The 22467-nt window shown below is 46.1% G+C and overlaps 1 protein-coding gene across 1 annotated transcript in view; it reads right to left on the bottom strand.

Annotated features, from left to right (window-relative positions):
- GSDME (gasdermin E) overlaps positions 1 to 22467 on the bottom strand; it is a 351208-nt gene that overhangs the window by 280314 nt on the left and 48427 nt on the right. The window contains exon 2 of the mRNA XM_085631657.1: positions 6629 to 6859. Within this exon, the coding sequence (XP_085487783.1) occupies positions 6629 to 6839 (211 nt within the window). The 5' untranslated portion in view covers positions 6840 to 6859. The remainder of the gene's footprint in view (positions 1 to 6628; positions 6860 to 22467) is intronic.

The following is a 22467-nucleotide window of genomic DNA, read 5'->3' as shown; positions in this document are numbered from 1 at the left end:
GTAATACCTCAATCCCGTCGGACCCACAGGAGGACTTCCCTTGCATTTGAGGTGAAACTGGCGGTATAACAGGGGCCCTGAATTCTCCGCTGGGTCAGTAAATTATTGTCTGGTCTAAGATGGGTTTCTTGCAGAATGGCCATGTCTATGCTATGTCTCTTGAGATATGTGACCACCTTACGCACATTCCTACCATCATTTTGATCCCTGACATTCCAAGTAAGGAACCGTATCGAACTTCCGGCTCCCTGCCTCACTACGTATCGGTCTGCATCCGCAATTATTCTCTAGTAAGCATACTGCACCGAACATACCTGGTCACTAAACCATCCATGCATTTTCACCTGACCCGAGTAAACTTCCCATTAGGATGTCCAACTAAAACCCACCCATGCTATACAATCCCTCAACAGTCATAGCTTCCATATTTCCCACCCGCCCCTCCCTAACTCGCCTGCCCAAATAAACAACTGAACATTGAGTGGGGCACACATTAGGGAGGATGTTGCCAACACCTGACATAAACGCAGCTCCAGCAGCATATAACAATTGATAAAACAAATCGAACGTGCCCCCAATAATCCACACAGATTCTTCTAAAATCTCAACAAATACTATGTGCATCACAGTGTGACATATTCTGCTTCGAATTAGTGATTCTCTACACCTGTATAAGTCTTACATTGTACCAAACTTATACCGAGTGGAGGGTCTCCAACCCCATCAGACAACTCACACAACTGTTGCTCAAGGTGTATTCACCGTTTCTCTGAGTCCTGCGTACTGCCCCCCTCTCCATGGGTCCCCCTCAGAGAGCTGTGTCGCACGGAAGTTTGTTTCTTTTTCTTGATGAATTGCAGAACTAGTTTAGGGTCTGTAAAATAAAAAGCTTTGCCTTCCAACATAATCCGCAACTTGGCAGGGTAGAGCATGCTGTAGTCCATATTGAGCTATGGGAGCCTCTTTTTAGCTCGTACAAACAATCTCCTGGCCTCCTGAACCTACTGGGTAATGTCTGGGTATAAAGAGAGTTCAGATCCCTCATATAATTGAGTAGCCTCACAATTATAGGTCATGGGTTAGTGCCAGGTATTGGTTTAGGGGCAAGGGATCGACATGCATGCTCCACAACAAACATGTCAGAAAATACATCTCTCCTGAGCAGTTCCATAAGTAACCGCTCAACGTATTGTTCCATGCTGGTGATGTTGGTAGTTTCTGCAATGCCTACGATCCCTTGGTGTTTCTTCTTGACCGGGCCTCTAAGTCTTCTGCCTTAGCCTGGAGTGGCGGGAGAAGCTTGTCCATCTTCTTATTCAAAACCATCTCAGCCTGCAGTGTGTCCTCCACCTCCGAGACCCTTCTCTCCACCGTGTCTAATCTCTCTGCATGCTTATCTATACGTTCAAAGCGGTACAAAAGGGGGTGGTGATGAACGGAGCATCAGAACCAATCAACACTCACACCCAGTCAAGAGATCTGGGTTTAATCCGTCACCGTTCTTTAGCCCACTCTGCCACCCCAGTTCAGACATGGCCATATGCAAATCAGTCTGACCCTGTGCCTCATGGGAACAGTCCATCCCGAACTGCCAAGCCATGCCTTTCCTGGACCGGAAACAAGCTTCCTAGAACCGGTTTCTGGCATTTCAGCCGTCTTCAGCCAGGCTTGCTTGAATCCAGTGGCAAAGTGAGCAAGGGACTCAACGTCTGAGCATACCCTGCCAACTTATGGCGAACAAAGCGGTACAAAAGGGGGTGGTGATGAACGGAGCATCAGAACCAATCAAACACTCACACCCAGTCAAGAGATCTGGGTTTAATCCGTCACCGTTCTTTAGCCCTCTCTGCCACCCCAGTTCAGACATGGCCATATGCAAATCAGTCTGACCCTGTGCCTCATGGGAACAGTCCAGCCCGAACTGCCAAGCCATGCCTTCCCTGGACCGGAAACAAGCTTCCTAGAACCGGTTTCTGGCATTTCAGCCGTCTTCAGCCAGGCTTGCTTGAATCCAGTGGCAAAGTGAGCAAGGGACTCAACGTCTGAGCATACCCTGCCAACTTATGGCGAACAAAGCGGTACAAAAGGGGGTGGTGATGAACGGAGCATCAGAACCAATCAAACACTCACACCCAGTCAAGAGATCTGGGTTTAATCCGTCACCGTTCTTTAGCCCACTCTGCCACCCCAGTTCAGACATGGCCATATGCAAATCAGTTCAGACATCCAGTCCATACGGAACGTGAGAGTGTCAATTTTGCTGTCTATTTTTGAAAGGCTTCTGTGCATGGACACCAAAATATTTTTCAAGTCTGCCTCTGCGGCTCCGCGTCCTCGGATGTTGCATCATAATCAGTGGCATCCATGTAACAAGTCCTGGGTGTCCTGCACTGGTCAAATTGTAACTTAGTTTGGGATTTGTCGGTTTTACCCATCGTATGTGCCTCGTGTTCCTCCAGAGGGTGAGATCACCCATAGGTTCCCAAGAACACACTATCTGTGTATGAGCTTTTCAAAAGACAGTAGGTCTCCCCCTCGCAACGACCACAGGAGCGCCAGGACTCACCGGCCCGCCCGGCTTTCAATCGCTGTGGTTTAGTGCCCCCAGTGAAGCAGCAGACCCCTCGCTTAGCCATCGAGCTCACTGTAAGCCCAGGCATCCAAACTTTAAGCACGTAGGCCCAACTGGCGCAGCAGACCCCACTCACTGTGGAATGGCGGTAGATGATGCTTATATGGGATCCTCGCCGTGAGTGATCCCCCGAGGCCACAGCAGACAACCCGTGCACGCAGCAGTTCACCTCCAGCCAGAAGAGCCACCAGGAAGGCCTCCTCCAAAATGAGGTGCCTCACGGGGTATGGCAGACACAGGATGCACCGCGGCTATTCACTGTCCAGCCCCTCTGCAAATCAATGTCGGACCTTTCCGCACATGGCGGCCTCTTCGGCCCCACTCTGCCGCATCAAGGGCACAGCCCCGAGACCCCGAGAGGCACTTCAGTCACAGGACGCGCCGGGGCTACTTGCAGCCCAGCTCCTCCACCCCTCGATGTTGGAGTGTTCCGCCTACAGCCTCCCTGTTGATACACCACTGCTGCATCTCGAGCCCAGCTTCAGGATGCTCGCATCAGCTTCCGGCCGCAGTGAGCCACGTACTCTATCTCCTGGCTGCATCACGTGCTCTTCCGTTGTAGGCCGCTGTCTGGGTTTGGAGGATCGGGCCGCCCCAGAAGTTCAGAAAGGTGTCTCCTGAGAACACACCACCCCCAGGGTGCGTAAAACAGTACTATTAGGCGCTGTAAATGGCACCGGGCACCAGAATCATGATGGATAGTGATGCAGCTGGAGGAGATTCCCTAGGCTGTGGCCATCTTCGAGCCAGACAAGCTCAGCCCCCGAAAATGTGTAGCCTTGTGCTCTATTCCTCTGGTTAGAGCTCAAAAACCTTCTTCTCTGATGTTGCAGTTGAAGTATTATTTATGCTGAGTGAATAAGGGTATTAAAATAAGCTAATCATAGAATAAGATTTAATTGGGTGATATAATAAAATTTTAGTCTTGGTTCTGATAATTGTTTTTCTTTATCACAAGAACATATTACAATTATTATTCTCTTTTATTTTAAGGAGATTCAGATGATAGTAGATGATAGTAGCAAGATGTATTATGTTAGCATTGTGAAATGTTACTGTGGTTATGCTATATGACAAGCTACTCTTCTGTTCTAAGAAAACAGCGAATACATTTTTAAAGTTGACTACATCTGATACCACGCCAGGCTCACTGTTAGATAAAGTTGCGGGGTCAGGATGAAGAGGAGGAAGGTTTTAAATGTGTGAAAATACCATGGAACAAACAGTGTTTGTGACTGGGAACTGTGGCGTAACGAAAACTTGTGGGTGGTGGGGGGGTGCCTGTGCAAAGTACATGGAGGGCCCCCCCACGCTTTGGACCAGTCAGGTGCTCTGTGCACAGTGCCGGAGGCCCCCCCTGGACCAAGCCCCTCCCCCCCCCCCCCCCCCCCGGCTCCAGGGCGTGAGGTGGCTATTGTTGCGCCACTGACTTTGAAATATACATTTATATTACACTCCGCAGAGCTTTACCAAAGTTGCCAGGGGTACTAGGTTTATGACCTTGACATTGTGTACCGAATTATGTGTCAAGGTTATGTAAATTAGGCAGCAAAAAACCGCATATCATGCTGCACCTGCTGTGGCAATATTATTTTCAACCATTTGAGACTAAAAACGGTTTTTTTAAAATCTGCAAATGACGAACTATGCACCAAATGCGATAAATCCATATTTGTCCTGCAGACACAACAAAATAATTACAAATCTAATGGCCCTCGCCATTGTTCATTGTGTTACCAACAAGTTATTCATAAATTTTAAAGAAAACCTAAACTTTATAATTCCAATCAGTGCCAAATGTTAGCTGTACTTTGAAGAAAACTGTTTGTTCAAGCAACTTTCCCAAAAATAAACATATAATAGGAAAAGTATATAATAGTTAATGTGTTTTATGTTCATATATTGCTATGTTGGGGTTCCTTAGATATTTATAAATCACTCTGCCTTCAGCCTTGTGATCTATGTCACCAGAACCCCTCAATGGCAATATTGGATCATGTTAAATGGACACCTGTTATGTATCCTCTATTTGTTTAGGTAACAGCTAGCACCTTGCCTCAAAGCTATGTCATTGCTCTAAAAACATCCACTCTAAGTGGTGTGCACTACTTTAAATTGAGTTGTTCAGTGCTCAGTAGGCACAGCATGAAGCCGAATTTTCTAGCATTAGATGGGTTAGTGACAAAGAGAACCTCCTGAACAAGTTAACATTCAATGCAGTGCTGATGGTCAGCTCTGTAAGTCGTCTTTATTTTCTATTTCGGTGCCCTGCCCTTATTGGTTGGGGAAAACCATAATGAAAAGTGTATGCAATCCAAAGGCTTTCCTGAAGAATGCAACAGTGAGGTCCTTCTTCAAAGCATCAATGATTTATTGAGATTTTATAGTGTTGATGAGCGCATTCTATATATAAGTGGCTTGTGTTTTGATAGATTAACATCTTATGTTTGATCCAATAGAATTTGCACTATTCTACAAGTAGGGCTGGATCAGTGCTTCCTAGAATGGCTGTGGCATGATACTACGACCTGGTGGTAATTCAGGCTTTAACCAATAGGCTAAATAGATGTTGAAAAATGGTTTGAAGATGATCCTACTCTCCGCTAGGAGGCATTCAGTACAAGTGTGGCCTGGTCAAATGTCTTCACACCCAAACATATATTTAGTATTTGCAGCTGGTTTTGAGGAGGACTGCCTAAACAACACTTCAGTGGTAGCCTTTTAAGAAAGAGTTTGAACGAGGAGCCTATGTAAATTGCATTTTCCTTTGGTTCAAATGCGATAATCAAAAGAAGAGGATGTAACCCTACGGCCAGAGCCGTCAACTTCGGAGCTGGGGAACCGGGTTCGAGTCTCGTCAACGACACTCAACATCCTGTGATTCTGGGCAAATCACTTAATCTCCCCGTGCCTAACAAAAATGGATGTGTAACGAAACTGGTGCTCATGTATAGCGATCTGATACCCGATTTCTCGGGTCTCGTTCGCGCTATATAAAACTCTAAAAAGATTTTTTTTAAAGATGAGTTTGTTTCCGTATGGACAATTTAGCATGTCCACCCTAGTTGTTTTTGATCCATTAGACACACACACAGATGTCTCTGAAAGCATGAGACGCTGTAGAATCAGTCTGATAAGTTTCCACAGTGGCACTGGAGGCCAGTATCCATCCAATGTCATAGTAGTCACCTACACCCATTCACATACAGGATTGAACATAATTGAATGGAACATAATTGTGCTATCTACCATGTTGTATATTGAGGAAAGGTCCAGTCTCGTAGGTACCTCTGATGATACCTCACCAGTGAACCCCAAGAAATCATCTTTGATGTTTAACAATGACATACATGCTACTGTGTAGGTCTGAATCCTGATTGTTGGTCATGATATAGGCTGTGTATTTACACATGGACTTCACAAACATTGAATGGACAGGGCCTGCTACCACATCCACACAGACAGTGTGAAGAGGGGCCACTGTCACACTGGGCCGGCTGTCAAGGAGTTACTGGTGGGCACCCGTTAAGGTTATCTTATCTGCCACATGCTGCTGGGTCCTGTTGGCTCTAAGAAATTATTATATCGGCAACAAAACACTGCAGTAGATCCCAAAATATTCCCTGCAGTCATCCATTGAAAACATACTTCAGATCTCCTTATCATGCTCCAACTTGAAAGGACGTAGACACTTCAAAGCACCAACATGTTGGAACACCCCAATAATGAGAGTAGTCACTCGGGAAATCGTTTTGCTTTCACAAAATAATCACCTTTTATAATTCCTCCTTGACTCACTGCTCCAAGTGAGAAGTATGTTGAGACGATTTAATTCGTACGCTGCAATACACATGTTTATTTATTCATTGATTTCCAACACATTTCCAAGCAGCACATACCCAAAGAATCTAAAACAAGTACCCATTTTGGAAAATGTTACATTGAATTATACATTTATGCTTTGCTGTGACAACGAACAAGAACAACGTCATTTACCTGGTTCCAGTGGCTTTTTATCTGAAAGTACATCTCTGAGGGTGAAAGAGGAAGGGTGATATTTTGGTTTCTGCCAGCACCAGAATCGTTTTCTCTTTGTCACTGCACAAAGGAGCTGTAGCTTATCTGAGTCGTTCAAACTGGAAACCGAGATCAAATCCCCACCGGAGTCTATTTCTCGTAGAAAATTCTTAGTCGCTTTTGCAAACATCTTAGTGATTTGGTCTCCACCTGAAAATAAAAAAGTAATTAATACTCAACCTTAAGAAAAAAATAATTATTTGTTTAACTCCAACAAAAATGTGGGGAGCTAATGCTTAAATTAAACGGTTTAAAGGTGCCAAAGGTTTATGTCTAAATACTTCTGCATGAATACATGCGGCAGACTAACAACATTAGAGATCTAGCACTGCAATCAACAATGGTACTTTAAACACAAAAATAGAAAATAGTCATGTGTGAACAAGTTGCACTTCCAGTCGGATTCTGCTTAAAAGAGCAAAGTCCTAATAGGAGGTCGTCCAGCAAGACTTTTCGGGATTGATGCTCAGACGGGTTCTGCTAATTGTGAGCTTATGCCAAGAGTTGGTGGGCTAAGATAGGAGAGAATGATGCTTAGTTCAGTTGCTCAGACTATCACAATTAATAATGGAAAGCAACCTTATTCCTGATGCGGATACTGGTCCCTTTCATGGACATATTACTTCAATGGTACTTTGGTTCTTGTATGTATGGCATACGTTTGAAACAAACATCCTTTGTGAAATTGGATTATATCCTTAAATTGGGGGTTATTCGCAGTGATGAAAGTTCATCTTTCTACACTAGAGGAGAGCTTCCTGGCGCTCGGCAGATTGTGGAAAGCAGCAATTAAGAGACAGCGTCATAAACTTAAGGTTCAGTTTTGTGGGTTATAAAAAATATTCGTGAAAAATATATTCTCTCACTGTATGGGCAAAGGTGACCAATAATATGACCTACATGTTACATGGCTAAGAAACCTAATTTAGGATCTGCGCCACATTGTTAGTGGCTCTATATGTGTTAGCCATAAAACTAAAAAGAAAATGTTAAGAATTGTCACTGCCTGAATGAAGCAGCTATATGCTCGCAATAACAATTTTAAACTTTAAAAAGTTAACTGTCACACCTAATTTTAATAGAATAGTACCAGTACTTCTTAGCAGGCATGTGTACTTAGAACAGGTATGGAAACCCTTTTTAGTTTTAATGCACATCACAGCAACTTAGGATTCTTAGTGATGCAAAGAAAATATACTATTGGCTTTGAAGTACCCCAACTTGAAGACATTGTTTAAATTCATAAGGATGAATAAATAAAAAAGGATACAAAGAAAGCAGCACTTGAAAAGTAAAGTTTTGACCCAATGCTCTCGCACAGAAGTGCACTTCTTTGTCGGTAGATGTACATATTTCATCAGGGAAATGAGGGCACTCACAATGTTGGAGAGCCAATGACTGAAGTGTACTGACCCATCGCCCTACCCTGTATACTTTGGAGGTTGGAAGCAAAATATAAATGATGGCTTAACAGACTAATGGTTACAGGGGACTGACCCAAAGTCCCACTACATTTTATAACATAAGGCTGGTGAGACCTATAAAGCTGTCTGTATGCCCAATCTTTAAAAAAACATGGACTGATCCCAGAACACTGAAAACAGCAGACAGGGAGGAATGGAATTCTGAGCAACAATTGGTTAAAGGGAGAGACAACTCTGCACACAGTTTTCTTTTTTCGCTTTTGCTTAAAATTCATATTGGCTCTATGGCCTACTGCCTGTCGTTTGCTGGATGCCAATAACACTACATTAGAGGCAAAGAGCAGTTCCTTAAGGCACACAAAACAATTGTGATAGCGCCCTGAGGGCAATTGTGTCATCGGACTATATAAAAATATATTTAGTAAACAATACCCTCATCCTTTCATTCTAATGTTACCTATGGTCTGTGAATTCCCATTAAGTGGATGAAACAAGAAAATATTAAAAATATAGCATCATTTTGGGTGTTTTTGGTATAATGAGAAAAAAAGTGCTGCAAAGAAGGCATACATTTTTTGCATTTTACTGGACATCCTTTTTTCCTATTTTGTGTGGTTTCAACCTACCTGTGCTTTGTGGTGGAAACACGTGTGAAACACATGAGTGAATCTGGCAAGTTATACATTTCTGAAGACTAAACACAATTCTGAATGCAAGAATGTATTGTTTGTGTAGACTAACCATGGTTTTGATTTGATGTGATAATTTATAAAGCGCAAACAAATGCCAGACAGCATCAAGGCATTAATGCGGTTAGTCTACTGAGGAAGGAAAAAGTCCATAATCCGCGACCTAAAGGAGGCATTACAAGGCAAAGAGACAGGTCTTCAAGACCTTACGTAAAGGAAGGTGGGCTTCCAGGCAAGAGATGGAGTAAGGAAATAGATAAATAAATCTAAATCCCATATTTGTAAAGCGCGACTTATCACCCCTAAGGGTACTCAGGCGTTCGGGCCGTGCTATTGCCCAGAGTCACATGATGCTGAGCTAAGCTGCTGCCAGCGATCGAACCACAAGTCACGCACTCCGGAGTCAACCACTCTGGCCACTACACCACATCCTCTCCCACCAGGAAGAGTGTTCCAGAGCTTGGTTGCGGCCACAGCAAAAGCTCTCCCTCCCCATCTTGCTTAGTTTTCACACAAAAAAAAAATCACTGAATTTATAAATAATGTAAAAAAGAAAGAAGAAAAAATAAAAATAGCCGACAAAGTTTTTATGTGTAATTTTTTGCCAAAACTACTGACTTACAAAGGTAACATTGCCTAATGTCAACCAGGCTCTTCTGGTCGCAGGGATGTATTGCGATTGCTGACTGTCCAAAACACCAAATACCCAGTGTCAATAACTTTGCTGAAGCTTATACTGATTTTTCACAGTAATCTAACCATGCAACAATTTATATGGTAAAATCTGATGAATTAAAATTGGGTATGAAGGAAACTCATGCATTTTTCAATTGTGAACAAGATACAGAGTTTTCTGAATGACGGTCATTTTTACAGCCAATTTGGGGTTACCCATACAATGCACAATAGCTTAACATTGGAAAGCGAAAAATGGTGAGAAATCAAATTGATAATAACAAATGTTCTACTATTCTGTGTTCCCACACTTCTCCTGACAAGAACAGTATCCCACATGTGTGGCTGGGCCTAGCACTGTGAAAGGAAAGACCACAAGACAGGGCATGGAGACATCAATTTTTGTCATGAAAAGTTGAAAAAGTATCCTTTTTGACAGTATAACTAACTGTGGAGCTTGGATCCTGCCTGGTTCAGGTGTCAGCCAACAAAAAAACCTGGAAAAACCAAATATTTTCTGAAAACAAGGCACCCAGGGGAGAGCAAGGTGGTGTGACTTGTGTGAATCCCACTACGTTTTTGTGCCTACAATGCCCTGTAAACCTCAAACTTTAATTAAAATTTCACATTTGCCTCATATTGCTTTGTGTGAAAGTTCCAGAATCTGTAGGAATCCACAACATTTCTATTATCCACCTTTCCCACACTTCTCTCAATACAAATGGTACCTTATTTGCATGGCTGGATATAGCATCAGCAACAAGACTGGACCAAACCAGTGGCCATGTGAAGACCACCCTTGAGATGTTCTCTTCCTGTCAAGGGCCACGAGAAGAAGTGTGGGATGCTGGGTGGTAGGAATGTTGTGGGTTCCTGTAGCTTTTGGATACCATACTCACAGAAAGTGCGTGATTTTAGCCAAATTTTGAGGTTTTCAGGACATTCGGGGTAAGAAAATGTATCCACCCTAGATTCGTCTGGTCTCTAGGGTTCATGGGTTTTCCTGGTCGCCAGAAACTATGACTCGTTGCTTTAAGTTACTTAATGGCAACATTTATAGTTTCTTCAGATAAGTTTAACTATAAAGTATAACTATAATTGCTGAATTTCTTTGGTTTTGTAAGAGTAAATTCAGAACCTGTCTATAACGTCCCTGTAACCTTTGTTTTTTTCAGTGAATTTCTATGTACACACATTAATATAACCAGTGCCGGGCACAGGGGTTTGACCGCATGTTATTATAGACACAGAGGACACTGTTATGGCTGGGTCGGAACCACAACGACAGTGGCTGTGGTGGCCTGGGAACCCTCACATAGATAAGATTTGGGGAGCCGAGGCACTAGCTAGCCTCTCAGAGAGGCAACTGCAGGGGTCAGCGGTTGGGACAGATGAGACTCTCTTATGGACCATGATGATACCCTTGTCAGTACTTCGGCGTGGATACGTTTAGATTCACTGGCATCATGCTCAGAATCTTAGGCCTGTTAGTTCAGCTGCAAGTTCTTTGTTATAATAATGTAATAGGCAGTGTATGTTTCACTGCCATGTGTTTTTTTGTTTTCTCTGAAAATCTTGTTTTAAAAAGTAAAAAAAAAAAGGGAAGTGCAGTTGAGAGCGGCCAGGGTGGTCCACCGGACAACTCCATTCTACTGGACGCGATAACTCAAACCCAGAACATGCTAGAGGCCAGAATAGGGGCCGTAGGGTCTGATGTGGTGTTGCTGCGCCAAGGCCTGCGCGACGCAGTAGAGCTCTTTCTCAGGCTGAATCCAGAGTCTCCGGCGTGGAAGATGCGGTCTCCAGGCTCCAGTGAAAGGTGGACACCCTCGAGAAGCTTACTAAAGGCCTGGCCACACACGTGGAGGACAGAGAGGGGAGGGCTGAGAGAAATAATCTCCCTTTCATGGACTTTCTTGAGAGCTGTGAAGGCACAGATATGGGCGCATTCCTGGCTCAGAGGCACAAGACGTGGATCCCGGTAAACGCTTTTTCTTCTTGCTTTATCATACAGCGAGCTCAGATAGAGCCCTGGCTACGAGGCCTTGTCCCTCTCCCAGGTGGCAGACCACAGTCAGTTATCGCTAGAATATTAAACTACCACAGCAGAGACACCATCCTCAGGTTGGCAAGGTCACAAGGCTCACTCACTTAAGACTCTCACCGCATGATGATCTTTCCGGACTATACAAGACTGGTTCCGCAGCAACGCCAATCTTTCACGGCGGTGAAGGCCCTTCTCTGTGACTTGAAGATCTCATACATGCTACTGTTTCCGGACCATCTGAGAGTCTGCTATAAGGATCATACTAAGTTTTTTGACACGCCTGTGGAGGAGTTCACATGTACCTACGAGATAAGACAATTTGATCCTCACACGCCCCCGCCTTGAGATTCGGACTCTTCATCCGAGTATCCACGGCAGAATAGGACCCATAAGAAGGACTAACAGCGACATCGGTCACAATAGTCATGGCGTTCTGGGTCTCCCGAGGGCGACCAGGCTGGGACTCATGGGCATTGAACATCTGACATTTAAAAACATGGTATGTACCAAAAATGGCTGAGAAAGACACGAAGCATAAGACGTGTTCAAGGTGTTCAGTATGATGGTGTATACTTGGGCTGCCCCAACAGAAAAATATCCTTTAGACATACCGAGACGCTATCAGTTGATGGGTTACTTGGGGAACCAGTGGATGAATCATGTGCCTGCTCCCTGTTGGGGCCGGCACAGGGTCCCTCCCACGACAGATGCTTCAATGAAGTTTGAGGTATTGGGTTGGAGGTTGTGTTTTTTTTTTACTGTTGCATGTTGTTATTTTGGTTTTATGGCGCACTCTGAGTTCCTACACAGTGGCTACCCTGCTCTTCAACGATCCATACCCTAGATGTTGTATACATTGATGAGAAAACCAATCAAAGTGACCTCGGTGGGTAGGCTGCACATAGTGACCTGGAATTAGATAAGGTCAAGCGGGGTGCTGGGCTTTGATAGGCGAAAAGTATGGGGCGGATATTCTTTTATTACAAGAAACCCAACTACTTGGGAATAAAACTAAATGCCTAGCTTGCTTTCACTACGCAAGCGTATTTCATGCAGGTTTTATACAGGGTTCCAGGGGGGTGGCCAGACTGATACATCAGAGGGTCCCCTTCCAGCGAGCATGGACTGATGCACAGGGCAGGTATGTGTATATACGTGTTATCATCGGTGTAGAACCCATGGTGATAGGAAGTGTTTTGTGCCCCTCCACCCCTTAGCCAAGCATTTGTAGAGAGCATAGCGAACACCTGGGGGTCTATACCAAAGAGGTTAGCGGCTATAGGAGGGGACTAGAACAATGTGCTGCATCCCGAGCGGGATTGGCGGAGATCCTCATGGATACTTGGGGCGATGTGGGAATCCAGTTTAACACCTTTGGCAGAGACGCTGGGATGGACTGACTCATGGAAGGCCCTACACCCAACGGAAGTGGGACACACACATTTTCCCTCCGTTCACGGTTCACTCTCTAGGCTAGATTATCTTTGTCGCTGGGGAGCATGCCCACAGAGTCACAGATGTGGAAATTACACTTAGGGGTCATTCTGATCATTCACCAGTGGGGTTGAGGCTCCTGGTAGTCCAACAGAGACCCCCATTTCTCTGGCGGCTATTGCAATGGCACATGTGTGATCAGTCTTATAAAACACATAATCACTTTACTCAATTTACTTGATTACTTTTCCTTCTATGCGGAGACGGCCACCACTGTAGAAATTTTATGGGAGGCTATGAATCCTACTATACGTGGGGTTGACGTTAGTTTCTGCGCTGCAGAGTGTAAACAACACAGGCAAAAAGTATTGCAAATGGAGGCCCATATACCGGAATTGGAGATGCTTGGACGGGGGGTGATGGCGGTGAAGCTCGCAGATAACTGAGATTAATGCAACAATAATATCAAGGGGAACTATTAGAGGAGGCCAAGTGCGTGTGGCTAGCTTCACAGAGCTAAATTTATCAGTGGGGGACAAGTCAGGGAAATTATTACATAGACTATGCTAGCATGCACCGAAGCCCACTCAGTTACCCGTAATTCAAGACCGCAATGGCGTGATGCTTACAGATATGGTGGAGGTGGCCCATAGCTTCGCCAAGTTTTATCAAACCCTATATGCCCGACTGGAAGTCCTGACAGCACAGCAGATTGAAGACTTCTTTGGAGACCTGCCTCTAAGGACGCTACCAGCTGATGCATGAGAATCCCTCGAGGCCCCCCTAACTATAGAGAAATTGGCAGTGGCCATATCGGAGATGAAGCTAGGAAAGGCTACAGGCCCTAACGGCTTCCCCAGTGAGTTCTTTAAATCGTTTATTCCCCTACTAGGATCCCATTATTTGGCCATTGTACAAACTGCCCTGACAGAGGCATGAATGCCCCCTGATTTGGAGACATGCAGAAATCATGGTATTCCTAAAACCGGGATGTCTGCTGGAACATCATGCATCATACTACCCGATTTCTTTCTTAAACACGGAAGTCAAATTGCTGGCAAAGGTTTTAGCTAATAGACTAATGCCCCACATGCCTAACCTGATAGACCCGGACCAGGTGGGCCTCATGCCCTGACGTGCGACACAGCACAATATCCGTAGAGCCCACAATACGATAGTGGCAGTAGATCGCTTGGGTCGCGTCACCGTTTCGCTTTTGGCCGATCTAGATAACGCCTTTGATTTGGTCAGCTGGACTTGAAACGCCATAACATAGGCCCCTGCTTTTTGGCATTCATACGATTATTGTACACTGACCCCACAGCCTCCGTCCGAGTCACGGGTTCAGCATCTACCTCATTTCCCATTGGATGGGGTACCAGACAGGCCCCCTTTCCCCTCCTATTTGCTCTCACCATAGAGCCCTTGGCCTCGTGGGTTCGGGTAGACGCTGTGGGGCGCGGTTTTGAGTGGACACCTGAATTCTCGAACCGCATAGCACTGAATGCTGATGATGTCCTTTTCTTATTTACAGACCCTCACAGGTGAGGTCCCAGGATCTTGCAAATTATATGTATTTTCTGGGAGACGTAGGGACTGTATACGAATGTGCGGAAGTCTCCCATATGGTCGTTGAGGGGTACTCTAGGCTGTGGGCGCTGGACAGCAGAACTCACCGTAGCTGTGGATTGCCTGAAATAACTAGTTTTTTTTTTATTGGATACCCGGTCGGTTTCATGGGAGCGCAATTTGGGCAACTTGACAGGAGGTCGCTCATATTTAAGTTGGTGCCCCTACCCAGTTTATTATACCAGCAACAATGCTACTTCTATCCGATCGCGACATCATGGTTTCGACAGATAAATGCAACACTGGGACAATTTTTATGGGGTGGGGTTGGGAGCCTCGAGAGTGGCCCTACGCTCATGTTGTCAGTCAATGAGTTGCGGAGGTATAGTAGCTGCAGACATTCGGTGTTTTCAAGCAGCAGCACATCTGCAGGTACTGAATGAATGGCGGAATGGCTCCTGTAGTGATCCGGCATACAGAGTAGAGCCAAGGATTATGGGAGATCCATCTTTACATTCATTCCTGTATAATAGGTCAGATCTACGAGACCTCTCTCTGTCAACAAGAGTGGTAATTTTGACATGGTGTCAATCCCTCCACCAGATGTGGTGTTGCTCGCTAGACCACGCTGTGGTGAAACAGACTCCTTCCTCAAGTAGCAGATCTCCAGGGTTTTGATGGTTGGGATCGAATTGGGATATCCTCCATAGGGGACGTTATGCAGGGACACACACTCAAATCGTTTCAAGACATCCAAGGGGAATTTTCCATGCCCCATAGTCAATTTTATAAATAGTTATAACTTCGGCATGCCTTATACCCACATATATGCAATTTCACAGCCATTCCAGAATTCAATCTATTGGAGGGTAAGCTTTAGATGGGCGATTTGGGAGATCACAAAATAGCAAAGATCTATCAATCCCTGATTACAAATAGTTTGACCACTTTAGACGCCCTGAGGGCCACCTGGGAAGTTGATCTAGGTCCCATTGACGACGACGACTGGACCATGGAACTAGAATCTCCAAGGGAGGTGGTGATCTCATCGCGCCACGACTTATACAATTTAAATATTTGCACAAAGCATATTATACTAGACATAGACTTTGGAAGATAGGACTGATTGCCTCCCCTGGTTGTCTATGTTGTGGGCGTGCCAAGGGTACCTTCCTGCATATAGTTTGGTCCTGCACTGCGTTAGACAGGTTCTGGAGGGGAGTTGTTGGAAGTCTGGCTGAGGTACTGGGATAGGAACTTCCCAGATCCCCGAAACTCCTTTATTACAAAGCACTGAGGGTGTGGGGGTAACATATATATAGGGTATTTTCTGTTTCTCTGCCTCACATTAGCTAAAGGTAACATAGCCAAACAATAGAAGGCCGAGAGCCCGCCCCTTCTGGGTGATTGGAAGAGGGGCATGGATTTCATTATGGGTCTGGAAGTACTGTTTTTTTAAGGCACGAGGTGGCCCACAGAAACATTAAAAAATATGACAAAGATAGGCGTACTATCGAGGCCTAACTCTGGAGCCACACTCTACAACTGACCAACAATTAGATGCCGAAATGATGTAGTTTGAGGGAGACTCAATTATCACTTCATAATCCAACGTTTATATGTACAACGGATAGCCGAGAGGTGGGAACTAAGTCAAGTTACTGAATAATGTTTTGTGTTATGTTGTATATTGGTCTTCAGTCAACAGTACCGTCAAAGATGGTCCACGACCTGGACACAAAGCTTTATTCCTGTACAGATGTATGTACTGTATCCTCTCCGGATACATACGGACCATGTGGTGTTAAAATCTAATAAAGTATGTTGTGGGGGGAAAAAAACATTGTCAAGGTAACACAGACTTTAAGTACATTAAACCATGACCACTAACTTAAAAGACTACAACTTCCAATGAAGAACATACTCAAAAAAGTGGGGAATTTTCAAGCTTCAAGAGACCTGTTTGGGAGTTAGGAGCAAGAGTCAGATTTTCACAGCGAACGGACAAAAATCAAATAATAATATCAAATGACACAAACCATCATACAGTACAGAGAAAACGTAACAGTGAAATACAAAGATATAAACATGCATCAGAAACCTACAAAAGTCAATGTCTAATCAGAACTTATATCTAGACATGTACTGTATCCTTCGGCAAAGTGATGCTGGAACAAATCTCAGAGTGGGGGTGCTGCTATCAATGTTACATCACTGAAGTCATAGGGATTGTGAAAACCTAACCCAAGTGTTACACGAAGAACAAGTGATGCAAATGAAGCACCCCAGTAAAAAAGAGAGTGGAGAGTTTGTAGTATTTAGCTGTTAAAGCATGGTGTGGTAGCACATTGCCATTTACAGACAGCACGTTTTCCACTGAAATGGCCACTACATTTACAAAGCAGGCAGTTGCACTGATAAAACTATATACAGCACAAAAGTTAATGCCTGGAAATTGGCTTTCAGCGAATATTTATAATTTGCACATAAAAAAGTTAATTGTCTTGGTTTGTTTTGCTCCTATTAAAACTTTTGTTTCAATCACACTTTAGCATTACAAAATAATGTGTTTCAAATGTGCTTTCCTTACTGCTATTTAAAAAAACATATGTGTACAGTTCATTTAGAGCTATTTAAATGTTGTTGTGTGTTAAAAATGGCACCAGAGAGCCTATCATTTTACACTGCCTGGTCCCCAGCAAGATTGTCACTTAATTCAGTTCACTAAAACCTCTCAATTTGCTGTCAGTGGAAGAAAAGTAAATGCCAATATTCATATTAAAAGAATAAAGAGCAATATGTCAAAAGACCTAACCTGACATTTGACCTCCTGTCTTTGAATGCAGAGGGAAAAAGACAAGGTAAAATGCATCTTTATTGCTCATTCACCTTCTGAACCTCAGTATGCTTAATTTGGGGGGTGTTGCACCACCCCCAGGACACCTACTTCCAGCACCTATGCTTGGGCACCTTAGAGAAATTCTACATCCGCGGGTCCTGGCTGCCTGTAACTAGTACATGCACGTGGGTTGCTACTCTATCGATCCGTGGGGGTCATTTTAGATCCCATATCATGGATCCCTGACTCATTGATTCTCCGCATTGTACCACCTGGGTGTACTCTTTAGATGGCTGTGGAGTAGTGTGCTACACGTCTGTTAGAGCTCGTGCACTCTGGCCTGTGTCCTGATAAAAAAGCACAACACTGCTCAAAAAAGCATGACGCCAGAATGCTTCCCACATCGATCAAGCGGGAACTCAATGCTCTTCCAACCAAGCAGTCCCCAAACGTGTTGTGTGCTTTCCATCAGAGCTTTAATCACTATATAAATGTCCGAGCAATACAAAACAAAAAACGTATTTAAGTGGTTACAAAAACAGTTCAACAGATAAATTAGTCATGTTTTCACAATAAAAACTTTAAATGCAGAAGGAAAAGTGCCTGTGATTCAATTCCCTCAGGCATTCAGCAGATCCTGTGAAGATTAAATGACAGCTGACCTCAAAGAGTTGCACAATGTCTGTATCAGCAAAGGACAAGGTCAGGATAATCAAGGTACTGCAATCACCACAGTCATAAAACACGGAGGAAGCTAAAGATTGGCTAAACTGCGAGCTGTGCCTTTTAATACACGGGGGACCCACAAGAACTCACCAAAATTTTACCTACGACAATAAAACATATGCACTTGATAGGAGTTATTAATGGATTACAGCTATCTGGAAATTTACAATAGTTGTCAGCAGCATTTAGAAACATTCAAGCTGTTCGCTGCAGTGATTCACTGACTTCATTTGAAAGATGAGTCCACTAGTCCTGTGTAAACATATTCTAATCTCCATTTTGGCATAAACGTATTATACCATGACTGTGCTGCACTGACCATATTTCTTGATCTGATAGTTGTTGCGAAAAACATCAATGTGTTAAATTTAAAGGAGATTTTTCTAAAATGTGCTTACCAAAATTACTTAAGAGGTCTGGGTTTTTATAACAAGATTCAGGTGATGCCAGCATGTGTTTTAAAAATTAAAATACTAGCACTGATGCGCTGAAATTCGTATCATGTGAATTAATTCTGAGCATACACTCAGGCATGTTTTTAACTTAGGTATAGTTTGAGTAAAGAAAGACACTGAAGGTTTTGTCCTCTGTGCCACTTGCTCTGTGCCCCGTTTTTTCCTGTGCCCCGTTTTTTTTCTCTGTGCCCCCTGCTCTGTGCCCGGTTTTCTCCCCTGTGCCCCCGTGATTCTGTGCCCTTGCCCCAGTATCGTCCACCGCTCCCTTTCCCGCCGCTGCATCCCCTGTGGCCCACACCCCTGACTGCCCATTCACTGCCCCTACCTCCCGCCTCCCAGCTGCTCCGCCCTCCCTCCTCCCCATAAATGGCGGCCCCAGTGCGGCCGCGCCGCTGGCGCGCTAATGGCGTGCCTAAGGCAAGCCCGTCTGCGCCCGTCCACGCCTGGACAGCACCCAGCGCCAGGACCCCTGGCCCCGCGAACGCCACAACGCCCACCTCTGCTACGACTCCAGCACCCTCCACGCACTCAACGCTGGACGATCACGCACCTGCTGCCTGGCCACCCCGAAGCGCAGCCAAGGACCCTTCTCCTGCCGGAACTGCAGCTTCACCAGCATACGGCCCACCAACCCACCTACCAAAGAACCCAACCACCTCAGATGCATCCTTCTCAACACCCGCTCCGCACGCAAACACGCCGTGGAACTCTGGGACCTACTGGACTCCAACACCCCAGACGTCCCCTTCCTGACGGAGACCTGGCTGAACCCCTCCTCGGCACCCGACATCGCTATAGCCATCCCGGAAGGCTATAAGATCACCCGCAGGGACCGCACCAATGGAGTAGGAATCGCCATCGTCCACAGGAACACTTTCAAAGTCTCAACCAACACCGACGACACCCTCAGCACCGCCGAACACCTGCACTTCCAGATACACTCCGATCCCAACACCACCCTCAGAGGAAACCTCATCTACAGACCCCCGGGACCACGAGCACAGTTCAGCGACTCCATCACCCACCTCGTCAGCACACACGCCCTTGCCTCCACGGACTACATCTTCCTTGGGGACCTGAACTTCCACCTCGAGAACAACAACGACACCAATTCCTCCACCCTGATCGACAACCTCGCCAAACTCGTCATTACACCCACCCACTCCGCCGGCCACACGCTTGATCCCATCTTCTCTGCAAGCTCCCACGTCTCCTTCTACCACACCACCGAGCTCCACTGGACCGATCACTGCTGCATCCACTTCACCTTCCGGAAACCCACCACGCACCACCGCACCCAACAAATGCCGTGCCGATGCTGGAGAAAAGTCACTGAAGAACAGCTTTCCACCTCCCTTGCCCGGAACCCACCCACAGATCTGACCAACCCCGACACCGCCGCCCACAACCTCAAACAGTGGACTTCGCCAACACACTCGCCCCCCTCAAGAAGCCCTCCAACACCCACACTGGCAAGAAAGCCAGCTGGTTCACTGAAGTTCTCCAGGCCTCCAAACAAACCTGGCGAAAACTCGAAAAAACCTGGACCCGTGAACAAACACCGGAAAGCTACACCACCCACAAGAACGTCACCCGCAGACACCACCACCTCATCAGATCCGCCAAAAGGACCTCCTTCAAAGACCACCTAGACAACAACACACACAACAGCAAAGAGCTCTTCAACATCGTGAAGGAACTCTCCAACCCCAGCTCCAACACCAACGACATCCCACCTTCACAAGACCTGTGCGACTCGCTGGCCACCTTCTTCCATCGCAAGATCACAGACATCCACGACAGCTTCAATGCTGCCACCACCCCGGCAACCACTGAGACCCCCGCTCCCACGACCACCACCCGCACCAACCGCTTGATCTCCTGGACCAACATCAACGACGACGACACCATCAAGATCATGAACACCGTCCACTCCGGATCCCCGGAAGACCCCTGCCCACACCACATCTTCAACAAAGCCAGCAGCACCATCGCACCCAATTTCCAGAAAACCATCAACATCTCCTTCGAGACAGCGACCTTCCCGGAGAGCTGGAAGCACGCAGAGATCAACGCCTTACTCGAGAAACCCAAGGCGGACCCCAAGGACCTCAAGAACTTCTGACCCATCTCCCTGCTCCCGTTCCCGGCGAAGATCATCGAAAAGGCCGTCAACAAACAACTGACCAGCTTCCTCAAGGAGAACAGCATCCTGGACCTGTCCCAGTCCGGGTTCCGCAGCAACCACAGCACCGAAACTGCCCTCATCGCCGCCACCGATGTTATCAGGTCCCTGCTAGACAACGGAGAAACCGCGGCCCTCATCCTCCTGGACCTGTCAGCCGCCTTCGACACGGTCTGCCACCGCACACTACGAACACGCCTCTACGACGCCGGAATCCAAGAGAAGGCCCTGGACTGGACCACCTCCTTCCTCTCCGGCAGAACACAGAGCGTCAGCCTCCCCCCCTTCTGCTCCGAAGCCACCGAGATCATCTGCAGCGTACCCCAAGGCTCATCCCTCAGCCCAACGTTGTTCAACGTCTACATGGCACCACTCGCCCACTTCGCACGACGGCACGACCTCAACATCATCTCCTACGCCGACGACATCCAGCTGATCCTCTCCCTCACCAAGGACCCCCACAACGCCATAACCAACCTCCACGAAAGAATGAAGGCCGTTGTTGACTGGATGAGGAACAGCCGACTGAAGCTTAACTCGGACAAGACGAAGGTCCTCATCCTCGGATCCATCCCCTCAGCATGGGACGACTCCTGGTGGCCGACTGCACTAGGAACACCCCCAACACCCACCGACCACGCCCGCAACCTAGGGGTCATCCTCGACTCTACCCTCTCCATGAAGAAGCAGGTCAACGCCGTCTCCTCCTCCTGCTTCAACACCCTGCGCATGCTTCTCAGGATCTTCAAGTGGCTTCCCACCGAAACAAGGAGGACGGTCACCCAGGCCCTCGTCAGCAGTAGACTGGACTACGGAAACGTACTCTACGCAGGAGCCCCGGCCAAACTCCTGAAACGGCTTCAACGCATCCAGAACGCCCCACACGCCTGAGCCTCGACATCCCTCGCCGCAGCCACATCACACCCCACCTGAGAGACCTACACTGGCTCCCTAGCAACAAGAGGATAACCTTCAAACTCCTCACCCACGCACACAAGGCACTCCACAACACCGGACCAACGTACCTCAACAGCCAACTCAGTCTCTACACCCCCACCCGCCAGCTCCGCTTCGCAGACCGCGCCCTCGCCACCGTCCCCCACATCCGAAGAGTGACCGCCGGTGGCAGATTATTCTCCAACTTCGCCGCCAAGACATGGAACACTATCCCTATCCGCCTGCGGCAGACCGAAGACCTTTTGACCTTCAGAAGACTTCTCAAGACTTGGCTCTTCGAACAGTAGCAGCTTCCCCCCTCCTCCCCCCTAGTGCCGTGAGACCCTCGCGGGTATGTAGTGCACTTTACAAATACCATGATTGATTGATTGATTGATTGATTTTGTGAATCTTATCAATAATTAAAAATCAATATCACAGAATAAAAATATTTAATTAATTGATCATCTAATGGATGAAAATATGTGACTACAAGACAGATTTTGAGGTTTTCTTTTGTAAATAGCATATAAAACTGTCCACAGCAATGGCAAAATCAGGTGAGCTTAAGAATGTGGCTGTGCCCATGTTTTTGAACGTTTTCCAGTGGGGGAAAAAAGTGCCGTGATGCGGTTGCTGCAAACATGCCATTTTGTAGGTGAAGCACCACACATGCCTGCGCCTACATAATGCATGGGTGCTTTTTTATCTTTATTTGCTAATCCAAGTTTGAATGGTAATTAAAGAGAAAAAAAGAGTGCACAAGCGTTTTTTTAGTT

The sequence above is a fragment of the Triturus cristatus genome, chromosome 10 (genome assembly GCF_964204655.1).
Source record: "Triturus cristatus chromosome 10, aTriCri1.1, whole genome shotgun sequence".
Lineage (NCBI taxonomy): Eukaryota > Metazoa > Chordata > Amphibia > Caudata > Salamandridae > Triturus > Triturus cristatus.
The sequence above is the reverse complement of the archived record's forward strand: the minus strand, read 5'-3'. Positions and strand labels throughout refer to the sequence as shown.